This window comes from Hylobates moloch, unplaced genomic scaffold, assembly GCF_009828535.3.
Source record: "Hylobates moloch isolate HMO894 unplaced genomic scaffold, HMol_V3 SCAFFOLD_18, whole genome shotgun sequence".
Lineage (NCBI taxonomy): Eukaryota > Metazoa > Chordata > Mammalia > Primates > Hylobatidae > Hylobates > Hylobates moloch.
In genome coordinates, this window is record NW_026652293.1 from 39,238,945 (window position 1) to 39,258,279 (window position 19,335).

Sequence of the window (19,335 nt, forward strand, 5' to 3'; positions counted from 1 at the left end):
GGCAAGTAACTTGATAGGCAGCAGAGTTAAACCTTCCTGGGGCTTTGACTTGTGAAAGGGGATAATCTGATCTCCAAAGGGTGTGTTCAACTTTGAGTTCATATAAGTTCAACTTTGAGATATGGTCTGTGAGCTGGCTCAGCCCCGCCACTGGAGAGCTCTTCCACCATCAACATCAGGGACTGACTGAACAACACGGAGGTGAGGCTGGGAGATGTTTGTGTGCTTTGGGGAAGGCAAAGAGTCTAATGAGAAGTTTGCTCTTTTTTTTTTTTGAGATGGAGTCTCGCTGTGTCACCCAGGCTGGAGGGCAGTGACGCAATCTCGGCTCACTGCAACCTCTGCCTCCCAGATTCAAGCAATTCTCTGCCTCAGCCACCCAAGTAGCTGGGACTACAGGTGCCGCCACTACGCCCGGCTAATTTTTGTATTTTTAGTAGAGACTGGGTTTCACCATCTTGGCCAGGCTGGTCTTGAACTCCTGACCTCAGGTGATCCGCCTGCCTCGGCCTCCCAAAGTGCTGGGATTACAGGTGTGAGCCACCGTGCCCGGCCAGTTTGCTCTTTTTTAAAAGTAAATCTTACACTCCTGGGTGTAAACTTCTGCGAAAGGTTCTGAGAATAGAGACGGGGGCAGAGGAAACCCAGGGGAGCAAAAGTTCCCTGCCCTCCAGAAATTGCAGCCAATGTCATCTAGTGTGGGAGGCAGATATGAACACATGCAGGTCAGAGTGGAGAGAGGAGAGGGGAAGGAAAGGGATTCCTTCTGGGGAAGGCACAGGGACTTTGAGGTCCTTAACTGGACAATAGGCATTAAAGTTTCTGTAACTTGAATGTGCTTCAGAGCTGTAGTGTTTGGAGTCCTTTCACCTGGGTGGGGCCAGCTCCAGTCCTAAGATCTGCAGCTGTGGTTTTGCATTTTGTATTACTCAGATTAGCAAACTTTTCTCTCATGTCCCGCTAGACCCAGAGGCCTGGAAATGTGGCTGGTGCCCCGGCCCTCCAACATGGGGGAGGTGGGTTAAATTTATGCCTGCAGGTCCTTTAAATTTATGCTCCTTCTTGGCTGGGTGCAGTGGCTCACACCTGTAATCCCAGCATTTTGGGAGGCTGAGGTGGGTGGATCACCTGAGGTCAGGAGTTTGTGACCAGCCTGGCCAACATGGTGAAACCCTTCTCTACTAAAAATACAAAAATTAGCTGGGCATGGTGGCTTATGCACCTGTAATCCCAGCTACTAGGGAGGCTGAGGCAGGAGAATCGCTTGAACCCAGGAGGCGGAGGTTGCAGTGAATTGAGATTGCGCCACTGCATTCCAACCTGGGTGACAGAGTGAGACTCCGTCTCAAACAAACAAACAAACAGAAAACTTATGCTCCTTCCTGTGAGGCACAGTGCTGCTGTAGACATCTTGAGTGGTTGTTTAAGGGCAGGTAACTAGATCTGGAATTGCTGGTGATGGGTATTGCATCACCATTAAAGTTAGTAGAACTTCTAAGTCGCCAAATGGTTGTGTTTTCTTAAAGTCTCACTAGGCATTTAATGAACTACTTGGTTTTCCCTCATCCTCCCCAACTCTTATTATCAAATATTTAGTAATCGCCGACCTGAGGTGGAGGAGACCCCTGGTCTGAAGGAAGAGAAGGAAATCTCCCAACCCAAAGAGTGGAAGGCCACAGACCTGAAGAAAGAGCTGGAGAAAATCTCCTCATCCGAGGAAGGGGAGACTGTGAACCTGAAGGAAGAGGTGGAGAAAATCCCCCCACCTGAGGAGGAGACTATGGACCTGAAGGAAGAGAAGGAGGAGATCCCCCCACCTGAGGTGAGGGAGGCCACTGGCCTGAAGAAAAAGCAGGAAGAAATCCTCCTGCCAGAGGATGGGGAGGCCGCAGCCTTGTCCTCTGCGCCTAAGGAACAGTTAGAGACGTTTGCATCTGTGGAAGAACCGACAAGCCTGCTTCCCTCTCAATCTGTGTTCCCCCCACAAACTGCTATCCCCTCCCATTCTGTGTTCCCCCCTCCAGAGGCATTTCCCCCTCAGGCCTCTATCCCCACTCACTCTGTGTTCCCCCCTCCGGAGGCATTTCCCCCTCAGGCTGCTGTGTCCCCTCACTCTGTGTTCCCCCCTCTGGAGGCATTTCCCCCTCAGGCTGCTGTGCCCCCTCATTCTATATTCCCACCTCCAACGGCACTCACTCATTCCATGTTTCCTTCTGCCAATGGGTTTCCCCCTCACTGTTTCTCCAACAGGGTTCTCCCTCTGATGTGAATTCCCTTAATTTGTGCCACCTTCCCCACTGTTTTCCTTTAAGAAGATATTTATTCTTATGTACTCTCTTGTGCTTTGCCTCCATGTTGCATTTAATAACTTAGGGTAAAAGGAACATTAAACTTAATTAGAACTCTATGTTCTACAGTGAAATATTGTGTATTTATTAAGCTTTCTAAATGAGTAATGAAGTAGAGGTCTTTAATGCACGGACCTAGGTTGAGTATCTTTCTTTAAAAACAGGTTTAGGTATTATGTTTTGGAGAATTGAGAAGTCAAAATAATTTCCAGATAAGTAAGATATTACAATGCATAAAAGCTTGAGCTCCTTGCTTAGAACTTTCCTAAAGGTTTCTGCAAAAGAACAAGATTAGCCCTTAGACTTACTAGACTCAAGCCTTTCAGTACCAAATCTGAAATTTAGCACTGGCTAGGTGTGGTGGCTCATGCCTGTAATCCTAGCACTTTGGGAGGCTGAGGTGGGAGGATCGCTTGAGCCTGGCAGATCAAGGCTACTGTGAGCCATGATTGTGCCACTGCACTCCAGCCTGGGGAACAGAGTGAGACCCTGTCTCAAAAAAACAACACACCACACACACACACACGCACACACACACACAAAACATAAAAATCCTCAGCACTTACACGCAGCTGGACCCTCAACCTATGGGTGCACACATGTTGAAAACAAACAGGAAGGCTGTAAAGTTAAGGTGATCCCTGAGAAAGCTGGCATCTTAAGATGGGGACACATTACAGAAACACACACACACACACACAAACGAAAAGCCCATGCCTGGCCTTTGGTGTAACTTACTGAAATAGAAAGCACAGCTGCTTAAAGTTTTTGTCTAGAATCTAGTGACCCTGATTTTAGTGACACCAGAATATATTGATTTTTATGTGTCTGTTAAAAATTCAATGATCGGGCTGGCCGTGGTGGCTCACACCTGTAATCCCAGCACTTTGGGAGGCTGAGATGGGCGGATCACTTGAGGTCAGGAGTTCAAGACCAGCCTGACCAACATGGAGAAACCCTGTCTCTACTAAAAATACAAAATTAGCCGGGCGTGGCAGCGTGAGCCTGTAATCCCAGCTCAGCTACTCAGGAGGCTGAGGCAGGAGAATCGCTTAAACCCAGGAGGCAGAGGTTGCAGTGAGCTGAGATTGCACCATTGCATTCCAGTCTGGGTAACAAGAGCTAAACTCTGTCTCAAAAAAAAAAAAAAAAAAAAAATCTAATGGTCTGAAGTGTGAAGCACTTGGAGTAAAATTCGAAAAGGGCAAACTGACTTCCAGCCACATCGCCACCTAGTGGCACACACCTCAAATGCCACCTGGAAAACCACTCCACTTCCAGGATTTTATAAAGGAATTTTAGTATCCTCTAACTTCAAGCCTATGTTATTACAATGAAAGTAATAAGATACCACTTAGTATTTACCATTTGCAACATACTGTATTTATTAGACACTTTACATCACACCTCATTTAATCCTCAGAACAACCTTTTTAAGAAAGGAGCTCCACAGTCCCTGTTTTAGAGGAATAGGTTAGACTTTAGTAAAAGGATTCAAACTCACGACTTTCTGACACTACAGCCTACCTCTCCTACCTAACTTGGCCTAGGTCTTCATTTCAACTTTCAAACCTTAGGTCTTTGTCCTTTTCCTGCAGTTTATCACTGTCTTCATGGCATTAATTTGGCTTTTTTTTTTTTTTTTTTGAGACGGAGTCTCACTCTGTCACCCAGGATGGAGTGCAGTGGCACGACCTCAGCTCATTGCAACCTCTGCCTCCCGAGTTCAAGCAATTCTCCTGCCTCAGCCTCCTGAGTAGCTGGGATTACAAGCATGCGCTACCATGCCTGGCTTATTTTTGTATTTTTAGTAGAGAGGGGGTTTCACCACGTTGGCCAGGCTGGTCTTGAACTCCTGACCTGAAGCGATCCTCCCCCCGCCCCACGCTCCCGACCTCGGCCTCCCAAAGTGCTGGGATTACAGGTGTGAGCCACCACACCTGGCCTAAGCATTAGTTGGCTTTTTATTTGCAAACCCTGTAGACTACTTTTCTTATCCCTGGCTGCACATTAGAATCACCCGAGAAATTTTAAAATCATCTGATGTCCATGCCATATCCCACAAAAATTAAATCTGAGCCTCTGGGGTGGGGCCCAGGAACAGGTACTAAAATCAGTGATTTTATTATGCAACTAAAGTAAAGACCTAATAGCAGATCATTCCTTTAGTGATACTCACATAGGCCATGACACGCCTGCTCTGCACCCTCAGTGACACACCTTTTCCATTTCCAACCCTGGGTAAGCCATCCATCTTCCTCCCCTACTGGAATTTTTCTGGACTAAATTGGTAACTGTGCTGATTTGTTCCCTATTAGTTCATGTCCTTCAGCTTGATTGGAATGGCTCAGCAACTCCATGTGAGCAGCACTGAGGAGGTATCTGCTCTGGGCGAGGCCCTGCGCCTGAGGCACAGACACAGATTTCTCCAGCTTTGGAGAACCATGGTCTGGAAGGACATCAACACCCAGGCACTCCCTATTCTTGGATGGAGAGTTTCTAAACAAAGGATTTTCCAAAATTTATAAAGAAAAGAGGCTGGGCATGGTGGCTCACACCAGTAATCCCAGCACTTTGGGAGGCCGAGGCGGGCGGATCACCTAAGGTCAGGAGTTCGAGACCAGCCTGACCAACATGGTGAAACCCTGTCTCTACTAAAAATACAAAATTAGCTGGGCGTAGTGGCACATGCCTGTAATCCCAGCTACTCAGGAGGCTAAGGCAGGAGAATCGCTTGAACCTGGGAGGTGGAAGTTGGAGCGAGCCAAGATCACGCCATTGCACTCCAGCCTGGGCAACAAGAGCAAAACTCCGTCTCAAAAAGAAAAAAAAAAAAGGAAGAAAAGAAGAGAGGGCTGGGTGCTATGGCTCACGCCTGTAATCCCAGCACTTTGGGAGGCTGAGGTGGGACAGTCTCTTGAGTGCAGGAGTTAGAGGCCAATAATGAGAACTTGTCTCTCTAAAAAAAAAAAAAAGACGAGAGTAGGGTGAGAAGGGTATTTCAGATGAAGAGAATAACGTGGGGAGACCTTTATTCATCCCTAAATAATGCTCTACTCCCCTGGGTCTGAGGCATGGGATCTGAATTAGCAGCATCACCAGTACCTAGGAGCTTGTTAGAAGAAATGCAAAATTGGCTGGGCACGGTGGCTCACGCCTGTAATCTCAGCACTTTGGGAGGCCAAGGCGGGCGGATCACCAGAGGTCAGGACTTCGAGACCAGCCTGGCCAACATGGTGAAACCCTGTCTCCACTAAAATACAAAAATTAGCCAGGCATGGTGGTGGGTGCCTGTGGTCCCAGCTACTGGGGAGGCTGATGCAGGAGAATCGCTTAAACCCAGTTGGTGGAGGCTCAGTGGAGCCGGGATTGTGCCACTGCACTCCAGCCTGGGCTTCAGAGAGCAACTCTGTCTCAAAAAAAAAGAAAGAAATGCAAATTCTTGAATCCCACGCCACTCCTGCAAAATCAGAAATGCTGGGGAGCCCTCCAGGTGTTTCCGGAGCGTGCTAAAGTTTGAGAAGCACCATTCTACTCAAATCTGTTTAGCTGCTTTTCAAACGGACCTATATTCTTGGTTCTTTTCTATTCTTTTTTCTCGAGACGGTGTCTCACTCTCGACTAGGCTGGACTGCAGTGGTGCAATCTCGGCTACTGCAACCTCCACCCACTGGGTTCAAGCTATTCTCCTGCCTCAGCCTCCCAAGTAGCTGGGACTACAGGCGCGTGCCAACACACCTGACTAATTTTTATATTTTCAGTAGAGATGAGATTTCACCATGTTGGCCAGGCTGGTCTCAAACTCCAGACCTCAAGTGATCCACCTGCCTTGGCCTCCCAAGATGCTGGGATTACAGGTATGAGCCACCACGCCTGGCCATATTTTATTTTTTCTAAATATTTCTTTTTTGTGTGTACATAATAAAAAATTAAATAGTACAGTACATGATAAAAAAAATTCAACAATTGCCCTCCCTAGAAGCACACTGAACTTTTCTCTTTTTAATTCTAAAGAATAAGCTAAATAATATTCTTATATGCCTATTTTGAAATGTACTGTCTTGGTGTCCACTGACTCCATACCCTAAGAGATGAAAATTTAGCTCGCCAAACTCTTTCACTTAACTGTTACATCATTTTTAAGTTCTACTTGTTTCCTACGTTTTAAAAATGTACTCAATCCTCTGTAGTTCTGATACTTTCCAACAACTTTTTATCTCACTTAAAAAAAAATCAGGCCAGGCGTGGTGGCTCACGCTTGTAATCCCAGCACTTTGGGAGGCTGAGGCGGGCGGATCACAAGGTCAGGGGATCGAGACCACAGTGAAACCCCATCTCTACTAAAAATAGAAAAAATTAGCCGGGCGTGGTGGTGGGCGCCTGTAGTCCCAGCTACTTGGAGAGGCTGAGGCAGGAGAATGGTGTGAACCCGGGAGGCGGAGCTTGCAGTGAGCTGCGATTGAGCCACTGCACTCCAGCCTGGGCGACAGAGCGAGACTCCATCTCAATTAAAAAAAAAAAAAAAAAATCACACCTATTCACTTACGTAATTTTTTTTTTTTTTTAATTTTGAGACAAGGTCTCACTCTGTCATCCAGGCTGGAGTGCAGTGGCACGATCTTGGCTCACTGCAACCTCTGCCCCCGCCCCCGGTTCAAGCAATCCTTCCACCCCAGCCTTGCCAGTAGCTGGGACTACAAGTGCATGCCAGTATGCACGACTAATTTTTGTATTTTTTTGTAGAGACGGGGTCTCACCATGTTGCCCAAGCTGGTCTCAAACTTCTGGGCTCAAGCGATCTGCCAGCCTCGACCTCCCAAAGTGCTGGGATTATAGGTGTGAGCCACTGCACCCGGCCCATTTATATAATTTTAAAAGTCAAAATGATTCTACAGTGTTTAATGAAAGAGTCCTTGCTCCTTTACCCCCATTACAGATTCTCACTCCCTAAAAGCAACTATTTTCAGCTGTTTCTCCTAGTATTTGCTTCCATATTCACATCGCCCAGGCCAGAATGCAGTGGCGAGATCTTGGCTCACTACAACCTCTGCCCCTGGGGTTCAAGTGATTCTCCCACCTCAGCCTCTTGAGCAGCCGGGATTACAGAGGTGCACCACCACACCCGGCTACTTTTTTATATTTTTAGTAGAGACAAGGTTTCTCTGTTGGCCAGGCTGTGCTTCCATATTCTTAAATAACAGTTTTACTTCTATTTCTTGATTTAAAAATTTTTGATATCTAATCACTCCTTATTGTGGAAGATGAAGATTTAACTCACATTTTCATTCTACCAAAACACCACAAATCCCCATGCCACTAATAATTCATTCGGCCGGGCATGGTGGCTCATGCCTGTAATCCCAGAACTCTGGGAGGCCAAGGCAGGCAGATCACTTGAGGTCAGGAGTTTGAGACCAGCCTGGCCAACATGGTGAAATCCCATCTGTACTGAAAATACAAAATTAGCCAGATATGGTGGTGCATGCTTGTAGTCCCAGCTACTTGGGAGGCTGAGGCAGGAGACTTGCTTGAACCCAGGAGGTAGAGGTTGCAGTGCACTCCAGCCTGGACAACAGAGCGAGACTCCATCTCAAAAAAATAAAATAAAATAAAATAAAAATAATTAATTCATCCTAATGTTTGGTTATATTGGTTTTTACTATTATGACATTATAGTTAAATAATGTTATTATTTACTGATTTAGAGCTGGGATCTCACTCTGTCGCCCAAGCTGAGTGCAGTGCTATAATCACAGCTTACTGCAGCCTCAAACTCTTGGGCTCAAGTGATCTTCCTGCCTCATCCTCCGAGCAGCTAGTTTCTATGTGCTTTTTTTTTTTGAGATGGAGTCTGACTCTTGTAGCCCATGCTGGGGTGCAATGGGGTGATCTTGGCTCACTGCAACCTCCGCCTCCCGGGTTCAAGGAATTCTCCTGCCTTAACCTCCTGAGTAGCTGGGATTACAGGCATGCGCTACCACATCTGGCTAATTGTGTCTTCTTATTTATTTGTGAGGAAGACAGAGCTGAACAAATTATATCCATGTGTGAAAATATCAATAATACTAGATATTGCTAAGGGAGAGAGACTTTTTTCTGGTCAGTTACCATTTGAAGTAGGATCCTCCTAAGGTCTTTGTAATTCAAGGTCCTGGGCTCGGCACTGAAGAGCTGTACTGTCCTGCCTCTAGGGGTCAGCATAACGTGAAGGATGAGCAAGCACAGCCACCCATTTCAGAAAGCAAAGGATTTGTAGGGTGGAGGAACAAATGCAGGTAACTGTGTAGGTTTCCACTGAAAGTGAGGACCAGGAGTTGAGGGGAAGCAGATTCTATGCCCAGTCCGCACAGTGTTTTGGTTTGTGTTCAATAGAAAATCAGGGACCCAAATAATTTAATAATATTTGGCCTATCACATAAACTCCCTTGAAATTAATGACAGGATTTTCTTTTCTTTCTCTTAAAATTTTAACTTAAAGACTAGTGTGATAGTAAACGGAAAGGATTTTCATTATACCCCTCATACATACTGAAAGCCACTTACTTTTTAAACGTCTGTTTGGACACTTTGGACTTAGACCACAGAGATGTTAAACACCACAAATTGCTTCTCCCAAATGTAACGGTTTTTCTTTCTTTCTTTTTTTTTTTTTTTTTGAGATGGAGTCTTGCTCTGTTGCCCAGGCTGGAGTGCAGTGGTGCCATCGCGGCTCACTGCAAGCTCCGCCTCCCAGGTTCACGCCATTCTCCTGCCTCAGCCTCCCAAGTAGCTGGGACTACAGGCGCCCGCCACCATGGCCGGCTAATTTTTTGTATTTTTAGTAGAAAGGGGTTTCACCATGTTAGCCAGGATGGTCTCAATCCCCTGACCTCGTGATCCGCCCGCCTCGGCCTCCCATAGTGCTGGGATTACAGGTGTGAGCCACCGCACCCAGCAGTTTTTCTTTTGTTCTAATTTTTTTATTATTCAAATTAAATTTTTATTTTTATTTTTATTTTTGTAGAGATGGGGTATCATACCACGTTGCCCAGGCTGGTCTCAAAACTCCTGGGCTCAAGCAATTCTCCTGCCTTGGCCTCCCAGAGTGTTGGGATTATAGGCGTGAGCCACTGTGCCCAGCTATGTAATGGTTTTTCAATTCGAACTTCCTATGTATTTTTTATTTATTTTGAGCCAGGGTCTCACTCTGCTGCCCAGGCAGGAATGCAGTGGCACAATAGTGGCTCACCGTAGCCTCCAACTCTTGGGCTCAAGCCATCCTCCTGCTTCAGTCTCTTGAGTAGCTAAGACTACAGGCACACACCACCATGCCAGGCTAACTTTTTAACTTTTTTGTAGAGATGGGGTCTTGCTATGGCCTAGGCTGGTCTTGAACTGCTGGCCTCAAGTGATCCTCCTGCTTCAGCCTCCCAAAGTGCTGGGACTATAGGTGTGAGCCACTGCACTCAGCCCAAACTTCTTATTTTAAGGCTAGAATGATGAGTGGCTGGCTGGCCCTCTCCCTAAGGTAGTACATGGTGGGCTTTATTCTTTATAAACTAACTATTTTATTTTATTTTATTTTTGAGACAGTCTCACTCTGTCACCCAGGCTGGAGTACAGTGGAGCAATCTTGGCTCACTGCAACCTCCTTCTCCCAGGTTCAAGTGATTCTCCTGCCTCATCCTCCTGAGTAGCTGGGATTACAGGTGCCCACCACCATGCCTGGCTAATTTTTGTACTTTTAGCAGAGGCGGGGTTTCACCATGTTGTCCAGGCTGGTCTTGAACTCCTGACCTCAGGTGATCCGCCTGCCTCAGCCTCCCAAAGTGCTAGGATTACAGGCGTGGGCCACCGCGCCCGGCCACCTATAAACCATTTTATATTACCTCTGCAGACGTATGGTAAGCATACATTGCTGGGGAAACTCATTAATGAAACTCACTGCCAGTATGCTGCCTCTCAGTCATGCATGGTGTCAATCTCAGAGACATTTGAAGGGCTAAAATATAAGCAGGGGTAATTAATAGCACATTTTGCTTTTACATCCTGGTATATTTCCTTGTGCCTCTGAACAATACAGCTGGGGACCACAGCTGATAAACAATTGTCTGCCTTGGTTGATGACTGCTATGCGTGAGAATTTAACAGTGTTGGCAATCTATGCTAAAGGAAAAAGACCATTGTATTTTTCCTCTTCCTTTAAGGGGAAAAGAAGAAACAGCACTTGGGCAGTTCAGTAACAGTCTTTGGGCATAAGAAAAGAAATCATTTCTTATTCCTTACAAACTCTGATTTACAAAAGAACACTGGAAACTAAAAGCCGCGTTGATTTATCATGTGAAGCAGAGTAATTTTTCTCCCCTTGTTATGCTTTCATATAATCATGCTCACTGCCTGTATGGGTGGCATTAAAGAATTTCTGAATAAAAATAATAATTTTTTGCTTTCAACCTTCATAATTCACATCAGCAAGCACCCTGCTGGGTTGCGATGCCTACTGCCAGTGACGCTCAATCTTTTTTGCACGCCACTTATCTGCCTCACGCAGCTGCGTGCTCCATTGATCGCAATACCTGCAGGATAATGCGCCCATAGGCGTTCTTCAGCAGATTAACCACATCTGCGTGAGACAGCCCATCCAAAGGTTGCCCGTTAATGCTGACAATCCGATCTCCAACCTGGAAGTACAAAAGTGACAGAAAATCACTATCATTAAGAAAAATTAAATTTGAGAAGAATGCTTAAAATTCTTTGCAAGTCCTATTTCCCATCTGTGGCTATTGTGAGGATTCTGCATTACTACCGTGCATGCATGTTCAAGAAGCATGAGGAATTTTTTTGGCTTTCCCCAAATACAGACAAATCAGAGCAACAAGAAGGGGGTCACATTTGATTATTAAAAGGCACAGTAGGCCACTTTTGTATTTTGGTAATGGTGGTGTTTCATACATCCATTTGCCAGTAATAGCGAGGTGTACACATTAACCGTTCAATAAAGTTCTAATGAGGAGGCCAAATATTTTCTGCTTTTTCTACTGAAGTTAAGATTAAGGGGCAACAAGGGGGAGAAATCGTAAAAATGGTGATTCTTTTGATTGAGGGAAGACTCTAAGGTCAAATGTCTCTCAGTTGAGAGCTGATTTTGGGTGGAATGAGGTGTTTTTTTTTTTTTTTTTTTTTTGAGACAGAGTTTCACACTCTTGTTGCCCAGGCTGGAGTGCAATGGTGCAATATCAGCTCACCGCAACCTCTGCCTTCCGAGTTCAAGCGATTCTCCTGCCTCCGCCTCCCAAGTAGCTGGGATTACAGGCATGTGCCACCATGCCCGACTAATTTTGTATTTTTAGTAGAGACGGGGTTTCTCCATGTTAATCAGGCTGGTCTCGAACTCCCGACCTCAGGTGATCCGCCCGCCTTGGTCTCCCAAAGTGCTGGGATTACAGGCGTGAGCCACTGCGCCCGGCCTGGAATGAGGTGCTTAAAAGGGTAAAGGAAGCTGGGCGCGGTGGCTCAAGCCTGTAATCCCAGCACTTTGGGAGGCTGAGGCGGGCGGATCACGAGGTCAGGAGATCGAGACCATCCTGGCTAACACGGTGAAACCCCGTCTCTACTAAAAACACAAAAAATTAGCCGGGCGTGTTGGCGGGCACCTGTATTCCCAGCTACTCGGGAGGCTGAGGCAGGAGAATGGCGTGAACCCAGGAGGTGGAGGTTGCGGTGAGCCGAGATCGCGCCACTGCACTCCAGCCTGGGGGACAGAGAAAGACTCCGTCTCAAAAAAAAAAAAAAAAAAGGGTAAAGGAGGGTTTGCAAAGGGGCTGCAATTTCTTCTTTTATTGAGAAGCTTTGATACAAATAATAATACTTTTATGTGCCTGGGGACCTAATGAATTTCTAAAGGTATAAAGTCGTTTTTTTTTTTTTTTGAGACGGAGTCTTGCTCTGTCACCCAGCCTGGAGTGCAATGGCGTGATCTCGGCTCACTGCAAGCTCCGCCTCCTGGGTTCACGCCATTCTCCTGCCTCAGCCTCCCGAGTAGCTGGGACTACAGGCGCCCGCCACCACGCCCGGCTAATTTTTTTTTTTTGTATTCTTAGTAGAGACGGGGTTTCACCATGTTAGCCAGGATGGTCTCGATCTCTTGACCTCGTGATCCACCCGCCTCGGCCTCCCAAAGTGCTGGGATTACAGGCGTGAGCCACCACGCCCGGCCTCTAATGCATCTTGCCCTCAGCCTGAGTCTCTGATGGCTATTGGAATTCCAACTTTAAACAAGGTGCCCAGGGCTGCAACTTCCTCTCCCACCCCACCACATGCTGTTAGTCCTTCAACCAGTTCTCTCGTTTACTTTAAGCTTCTGTGTCCGTGCGGCCACTCCGCTGGCCTGAATCATGGCAATAAATATAGGGATATCTCCTAAGGGACTTCCTCTTCCTCCAGCAATACTGATTCCAAGGGCATCACTGAGCTCCTAAAAAAGAAAGAAAACATAATGCTTATATATTTAATAAAGAGCCACAAACTGACTATCCCCAGATAGCTGTTGAACAAAATCCCTCCATGAGGTAGGAGGCCAGGATAACACAGGAGTTAAATGTGGAACCTTTGGAGTAGACAGCTCTAGCCCTCTTTTTTAGTTTTGCTCTTGTTGTCCAGGCTGGAGTGCAATGGCATGATCCCAGGTCACTGCAACTTCCGCCTCCCGGGTTCAAGCGATTTTCCTGCCTCAGCCTCCTGAGTAGCTAGGATTACAAGTGCGTGCCACTATGCTTGGCTAAGTTTTTGTATTTTTAGTAGAGACAGGGCTTCACCATGTTGGCCAGGCTGGTCTCGAACTCCTGACCTCAGGTGATCCACCCTCCTTGGCCTCTCAGAGTGCTGGGATTACAGGCGTGAGCCACCCTGCCCGGCCCCAGCTCTAGCTCTTAATTAGCTGTGGGGTCTTGGGGGAAGTTACTTAACCTTGTGAAAGTTGTCAGAATCAAAATGGAGTCACTTGTGTCAAAAAAAAAAAAAAAATCCTTACCAATAGAGCCAGGAAAGGCTATGCAGAAAGGGTTCTCAGGCTTGTATGCCTGATAACAAAAATTATCACAAAAGACTGCAAAAACCACAACCCTGCAGGAAGGACATCACAACCTTTCATAAAAAAATACTTCTACAAGTGCATCTGTCCAGCAGATGCCTGTCCAGCCTTGGGCTGTGTGTCACCCCTGTTATTAATCTTTGTAGCCAAGGATTATCTCAAAATAATTATATATTTCTCATTCTGTCCTCTAAAACCTTTTATTTTCCTTACCTCCCTGAATACGCACATAGTCTACTATGGCCCGCATATTCCCATTCCTGAATAAACACCATTTTCCTTTAGAGAGCCTCTCTGTTTGTTATTTAGGCTGACTACCTCTTAAAGCCTCCATGTCTATGTATCAAATGAGAAGAATACTACATACCTGACAGTGTTGGTCTGAGCATTAAATGAGATAGTATGGCACAGTCACTGCCTACAGAACTGGCTCAATAGAAGGCAATAGCAGGAGTAAATTAAACACACACACACACACACTCTATGCAGCTCCTTAGTTTAGTGGCCAATTCTGATGCAGACTTGGCCAGTATGTTCTCATATGGTGTTTATGATTAAACTGCCACACATACTATGCTCTTCTGGGTGTGAACAAACACATTTGGCTTTAAAAGACTGCGTTAAAACAAAGGATCTGAGAGGACAACCACTGTAGTGACAACAGTTTGAAGAGAGACATAAAATGTGGCTGAAAATGTTCCCCAAGACGGACTCTGGTGAAGAGACTTGGCTCTAGTCCAGTTTTTTCCCTACATTAGTATCATAGGGTTAATATTTTTAAAATCACTAAAAGAACAAATGACAAGTTCCAGTTCTGGCATGGCAGCATAGGCATGTGACAGCGTATCTCTCCTGCTGGTTACAATCAAGACGTCTAGTCAACATGTAAAAAACAACTACCTGTGGCCTCTGAAACAAAAAGAAACCAAATGAAGTGTGGCGCAGAGTCAAAACTTGGAGAAATGGCAGCAGCGGGGGAAGTTCCCAGTTTTTTTTTTTTTTTCCTGGCAGCTGTACCCTGAAGGTGATTCCCAGTCAAGGAGCTGGAAAGGTACGGTGAATGCTAACATTCAGATAGAAATTCCATCCTTCTGGGTGGAAGAATCAAGAAAAAGAGGGAAAGAGAAGAAAAGCAGAGAAGAGGAAGCTGAAGAAAACGAATTCTGAATTCTGTTTGTGAACCCACAGAACTCTCAGGCTACATATGTGTGGGACAGACCCAAACCAGCATAGCAGAAGTTTAGAGGCTGGGTGTGGTGGCTCACTCCTGTAATCCCAGCACTTTGGGAGGACGAGGTGGGTGGATCACTTGAGGTCAGGAGTTTGAGACCAGCCAGGCCAGCATGGCAAAACCCCGTCTCTACTGAAAATACAAAAAATTAGCTGGGCGTGGTGGCACGCACCTGTAATCCCAATTACTTGGGAGGCTGAGGGAGGAAAATGACTTGAACCTGGGAGGTGGAGGTTTCAGTGAGCCGAGATTGCACCACTGCATTCCAACCTGGGTAACAGAGCGAGACTCTGTCTCAGGAAAAAAAAAAAAGAAAGAAATTTCTGCTTGGATCACGTGTGGTAGAATTGGGTAGGTAGGAGCAGGCTTTATTACAAAAGCCTGTAAAAACAAGTGGCTGAAATGACTAAGGAAATATAAAAGAATATTATTTTTGAAATCTTAGAGGAGAAATTTATGCAATAATTTTTTGGCTTTGTTTAAATCCATCATGATGTTTCCTTAATTTATCCATAATTATGTATACTGTTGGTACATTTAACTTCCCCATCATAGGAACATTTGAGTTGCTACTCTGGTGGAAAAATACCGGGAACAAATAAGGCAGATTTAGTCAAAGCTGTAGCTAATAACAACAGAAGCCACTTCCTGGGCATTCCTGATGCACTAGGTGCTATGCTAAAGACATTACATTCATGACCTCATGTAATCCACACAATAATATTTACCTCTGAGGTAAGTTAGTGTTATCACACCCAGATGAGAAAATTGAGGTTGACTTGCTAACTATTATAGAGCTAATGGCTTTTTTTTTTTTTGAGACACGGTTTTACTCTGTCACCCAGGCTGGAGTGCAGTGGCATGATCACGGCTCACTGCAGCCTCAACCTCCTGAGCTCAAGCGATCCTCCCACTTCAGCCTCCCAAACAGCTGGGAGCTGGACCACAGGCATGCACCACCACACCTGGCTAATTTTTAAACAAATTATTTGTAGAGACAGAGTTTCCCCATGTTGCCCAGGCTGGTCTCAAACTCCTGGGCTCAGTGATCCTCCCACCTCGGCCTCCCACAATGCTGGGATTACAGGTATGAGCCACCGCACCCAGCTGTACAGCTAATGTACAGGCTGAATTGGGTCCCCCTAAGATTCACATGTTGAAGCCCCAAGTACCAGGGCCTCAGAATGTGACTGTATTTGGAGATAGCGCCTTTAAAATGAGGCCAGGGTGTGCCCTAGTCCAATGTGACTGGTGTCCTTATAAGAAAAGATTAGGACATAGGAGAGACACGAGGGATGGATGATGAGTGACACACAAAAAGGCCACGTGTGGCTACAGCAAGAAAGCAGACATCTGCAAGCCAAGGAGGGGGGCCTCAGGAAAAACCAAACCTGCAGACACCTTCACCTCGGATCCAGCCTTCAGAGCTGTGAGAAAATAAATTCCCATTGTTTAAGCCACCCAGTCTGTGGTGTTTTATAACTGCAGATCTAGCAAACTAATGCAGCTAATAAATGGTAGAATGCCTTAAACAGAGGTATCATTAAATCTAGAGAAGTAAAGTATGCTGGGTATCACTTTACTGCAGTGGATTACCATGATTACAACAGGGTCATTATTTCTTCTTGAACCCCTCATTTAGGTCAAAGTGAGCAAAATAAAAGTCTACTTTCAGCCGGGCCTGGTGGCTCATGCCTGTAATCCTAGAAATTCAGAAGGCTGAGGTGGTCGCATTGATTGAGGGCAGGAGTTCGAGACCAGCCAGGCCAACATGGAGAAACTGTGTCTCTACAAAAAATACAAAACTTAGCCAAGCGTGGTGGTGCGTGCCTGTAGTCTCAGCTACTTGGGAGGCTGAGGCACGAGAATTGCTTGAACCCGGGAGGTGGAGGTTGCAGTGAGCTGAGATTGCACCACTGCATTCCAGCCTGGGCGACACAGTGACTCCATCTCAAAAAGAAAAAGAAAAAGAAAAAAAGAGTCTACTTTCATTAGATATCATCACACAGGTGTCTGAAAATCAGGGTTCGACAAATTTATGAACTGAAATACATCTTATATAATCTTCTCAATAGGGGAATTTAGCAACATGTATAAAAACCTCTAATACCAAGCTTGGCTTTTGACCCCAAAATTTCATTTCTAGGAATTAATCCTGAGGAAATTACTCATGATTTGGGCAAAAATATAAAGATATTTTACTATAAAAGATAGCAAAAATTGAGAAATATGCTAATTGTTCAATAATAGGAAACTGGTTAAGAAACTTATAGCATATGTGGCTGGGCACGGTGCCTCACGCCTGTAATCCCAGCACTTTGAGAGGCCAAGGCAGGCGGATCACGAGGTCAGGAGATCGAGACCATCCTGGCTAACACGGTGAAACCCCGTCTCTACTAAAAATACAAAAAATTAGCTGGGTGTGGTGGCGGGCGCCTGTAGTCCCAGGTACTCGGGAGGCTGAGGCAGGAGAATGGCGTGAACCTGGGAGGCGGAGCTTGCAGTGAGCCGAGATCGTGCCAGTGCACTCCAGCCTGGGTGACAGAGCGAGACTCTGTCTCAAAAAAAAAAAAAAAAAAAAAGAAACTTACAGCACATTCATAAGATGGAGTACTATGAAATCGATAAAAATCATACTATATGCTCTCAAAAAATACTTATTTAGTATGTGCCACATGGCATCATTTTTGTTTTATAAAACTTTACATGTACAGGTTAAAAGACTAAGATTGAAAAAATAAATAAATAAAAATAAAACTTACACAGAGGCACAGAATATAGTGGATGAGATTTGCCAAAAAATTCATAGAGGTCATCTCTGTGCTCTACTGTACTTTTCTAAGTCTATTTATTGATGTTATTTAGACCGTAGTTTTATCTCAGTAACTTGAAAGAGCACACTTACAATCCAATAAACTGTATTGGGGAAAAGGTACATTTAGTGCAAATCCAACACAAAACAGAAAAATACATATAGCAAAATGACTGACTTACCCTGTTTATCTCAACAGTCCTTGGTTCCATATCTGTGCCTATAAAGAAGCAACACAATTTACTTTTTAATATTAAAAAATAATATATTTAGGATATAATATTGTCCCATGAAAAATTGTTTCACTTTCTAGGTCTTTCAAGAGAAGACACTAAAGCATGCAAGTATTGTACCCTTCCTCAGCATCCAAGCTGGTAGCCAAGTCACCAGGGGCCGTGTCCTCTTTTTTTTGGACACAGTCTCGCTTTGTCACCCAGGCTGGAGTGTAGTGGCACCATCTCAGCTCACTGCAACCTCTGCCTCCCAGATTCAAGCAATTCTCCTGCCTCTGCCTCCAAATAGCTGGGATTACAGGCGCCTGCCACCACACCTGGCTAATTTTTGTATTTTTAGTAGAGATGGGGTTTCACCATGTTGGCCAGGCTGGTCTCAAACTCTCGACCTCAAGTGATCCACCTGCCTCGGCCTCCCAAAGTGTTGGGATTACAGGCGTGAGCCACCGTGCCCGGCCTGCTGTGTCCTCTATTTTAAAGAAGTGCTCTCTGTTTCAGATCAATGTGGCCATAATCATTTGGTCTGACAAAAGTTGATGGGCTATATAGCAGCAGCTGCCTGGAACATGGTGAGTAAATGCTTGGAGGACGAGTCATTTGTGTGTGTGTGTGTGTGTGTGTGTGTGTGTGTGTGTGTGTGTGTGTGTGTGTGTGTTTAGACGGAGTCTCACTCTGTCGCCCAGGCTGGAGTGCAGTGGTTCGATCTCAGCTCACTGCCATCTCTGCCTCTTGGGTTCAAGCGATTCTCCTGCCTCGGCCTCCTGAGTAGCTGGGATTACAGGCATGCGCCACCATGCCTGGCTAATTTTTGTATTTTTAGTAGAGGCGAGGTTTCTCCATGTTGGCCAGGCTGCTCTCAAACTCCTGACCTCAGCTGATCTGCCTGTCTTGGCCTCCCAAAGTGCTAGGATTACAGGCATGAGCCACCGCACCCGGCTGAGTCATTTGTGTTTCACTGTACATTTTTTTTTTACCTTAATCAAAGATAACCCTCCATTCAACAAAAGACTTAAAAGGACCCCTTGTCCCACCCTGGCCCCAAGGATATACACACTTTTTTTTTCTTTTAACTGGCCCAATTTTCCCATAGAAGGCATACACACTTCTGACCTTTCTCCAGTGACCTGTAATTTATTAATTTTCTCTTTGTAAATAATTTTATTTTACCATGCACTCCAGCTTTCTGCTTTTCTGTTTTTCAGGTGTTTTGTGTTGTGCCACTGAAGGAATTTCTTTCTTTTTTTTTTTTTTTTTTTCTGGAGACGGAGTCTTGCTCTGTCACCCAGGTTAGAGTGCAGTGGCACGATCTCGGCTCACTGCAACCTCTACCACCTCTGCCAGGTTCAAGCAATTCTCCTGCCTCAGCCTCCTGAGTAGCTGGGACTACAGGCATGTGCCACCATGCCCGGCTAATTTTTTTGTATTTTAGTAGAGACGGGGTTTCACGGTGTTAGCCAGGATGGTCTCGATCTCCTGACCTCAGGTGATCCACCCGCCACAGCCCTCCCAAAGTGCTGGGATTACAGGTGTGAGCCACCATGCCTGGCCACCACTGAAGGAATCTCTATGGCTTTCCTACCTTCAGAACAGGCCTTTCAGAAAGCTCAGCTTATGCGGCCAAGCTCAAAAAATTAAAAAACATT

The 19,335-nt window shown here is 45.6% G+C and overlaps 1 protein-coding gene across 2 annotated transcripts in view; it reads right to left on the reverse strand.

The window, feature by feature from the left end:
• PATJ (PATJ crumbs cell polarity complex component) overlaps positions 1-19,335 on the reverse strand; it is a 416,500-nt gene that overhangs the window by 24,555 nt on the left and 372,610 nt on the right. For both annotated transcript variants that reach the window (XM_058430929.1, XM_032137686.2), the window contains exons 39-41: positions 17,642-17,679; positions 12,679-12,801; positions 10,904-11,008 (exon numbers count right to left, since the gene is read on the reverse strand). In XM_058430929.1, the coding sequence (XP_058286912.1) occupies positions 10,904-11,008; positions 12,679-12,801; positions 17,642-17,679 (266 nt within the window). The remainder of the gene's footprint in view (positions 1-10,903; positions 11,009-12,678; positions 12,802-17,641; positions 17,680-19,335) is intronic.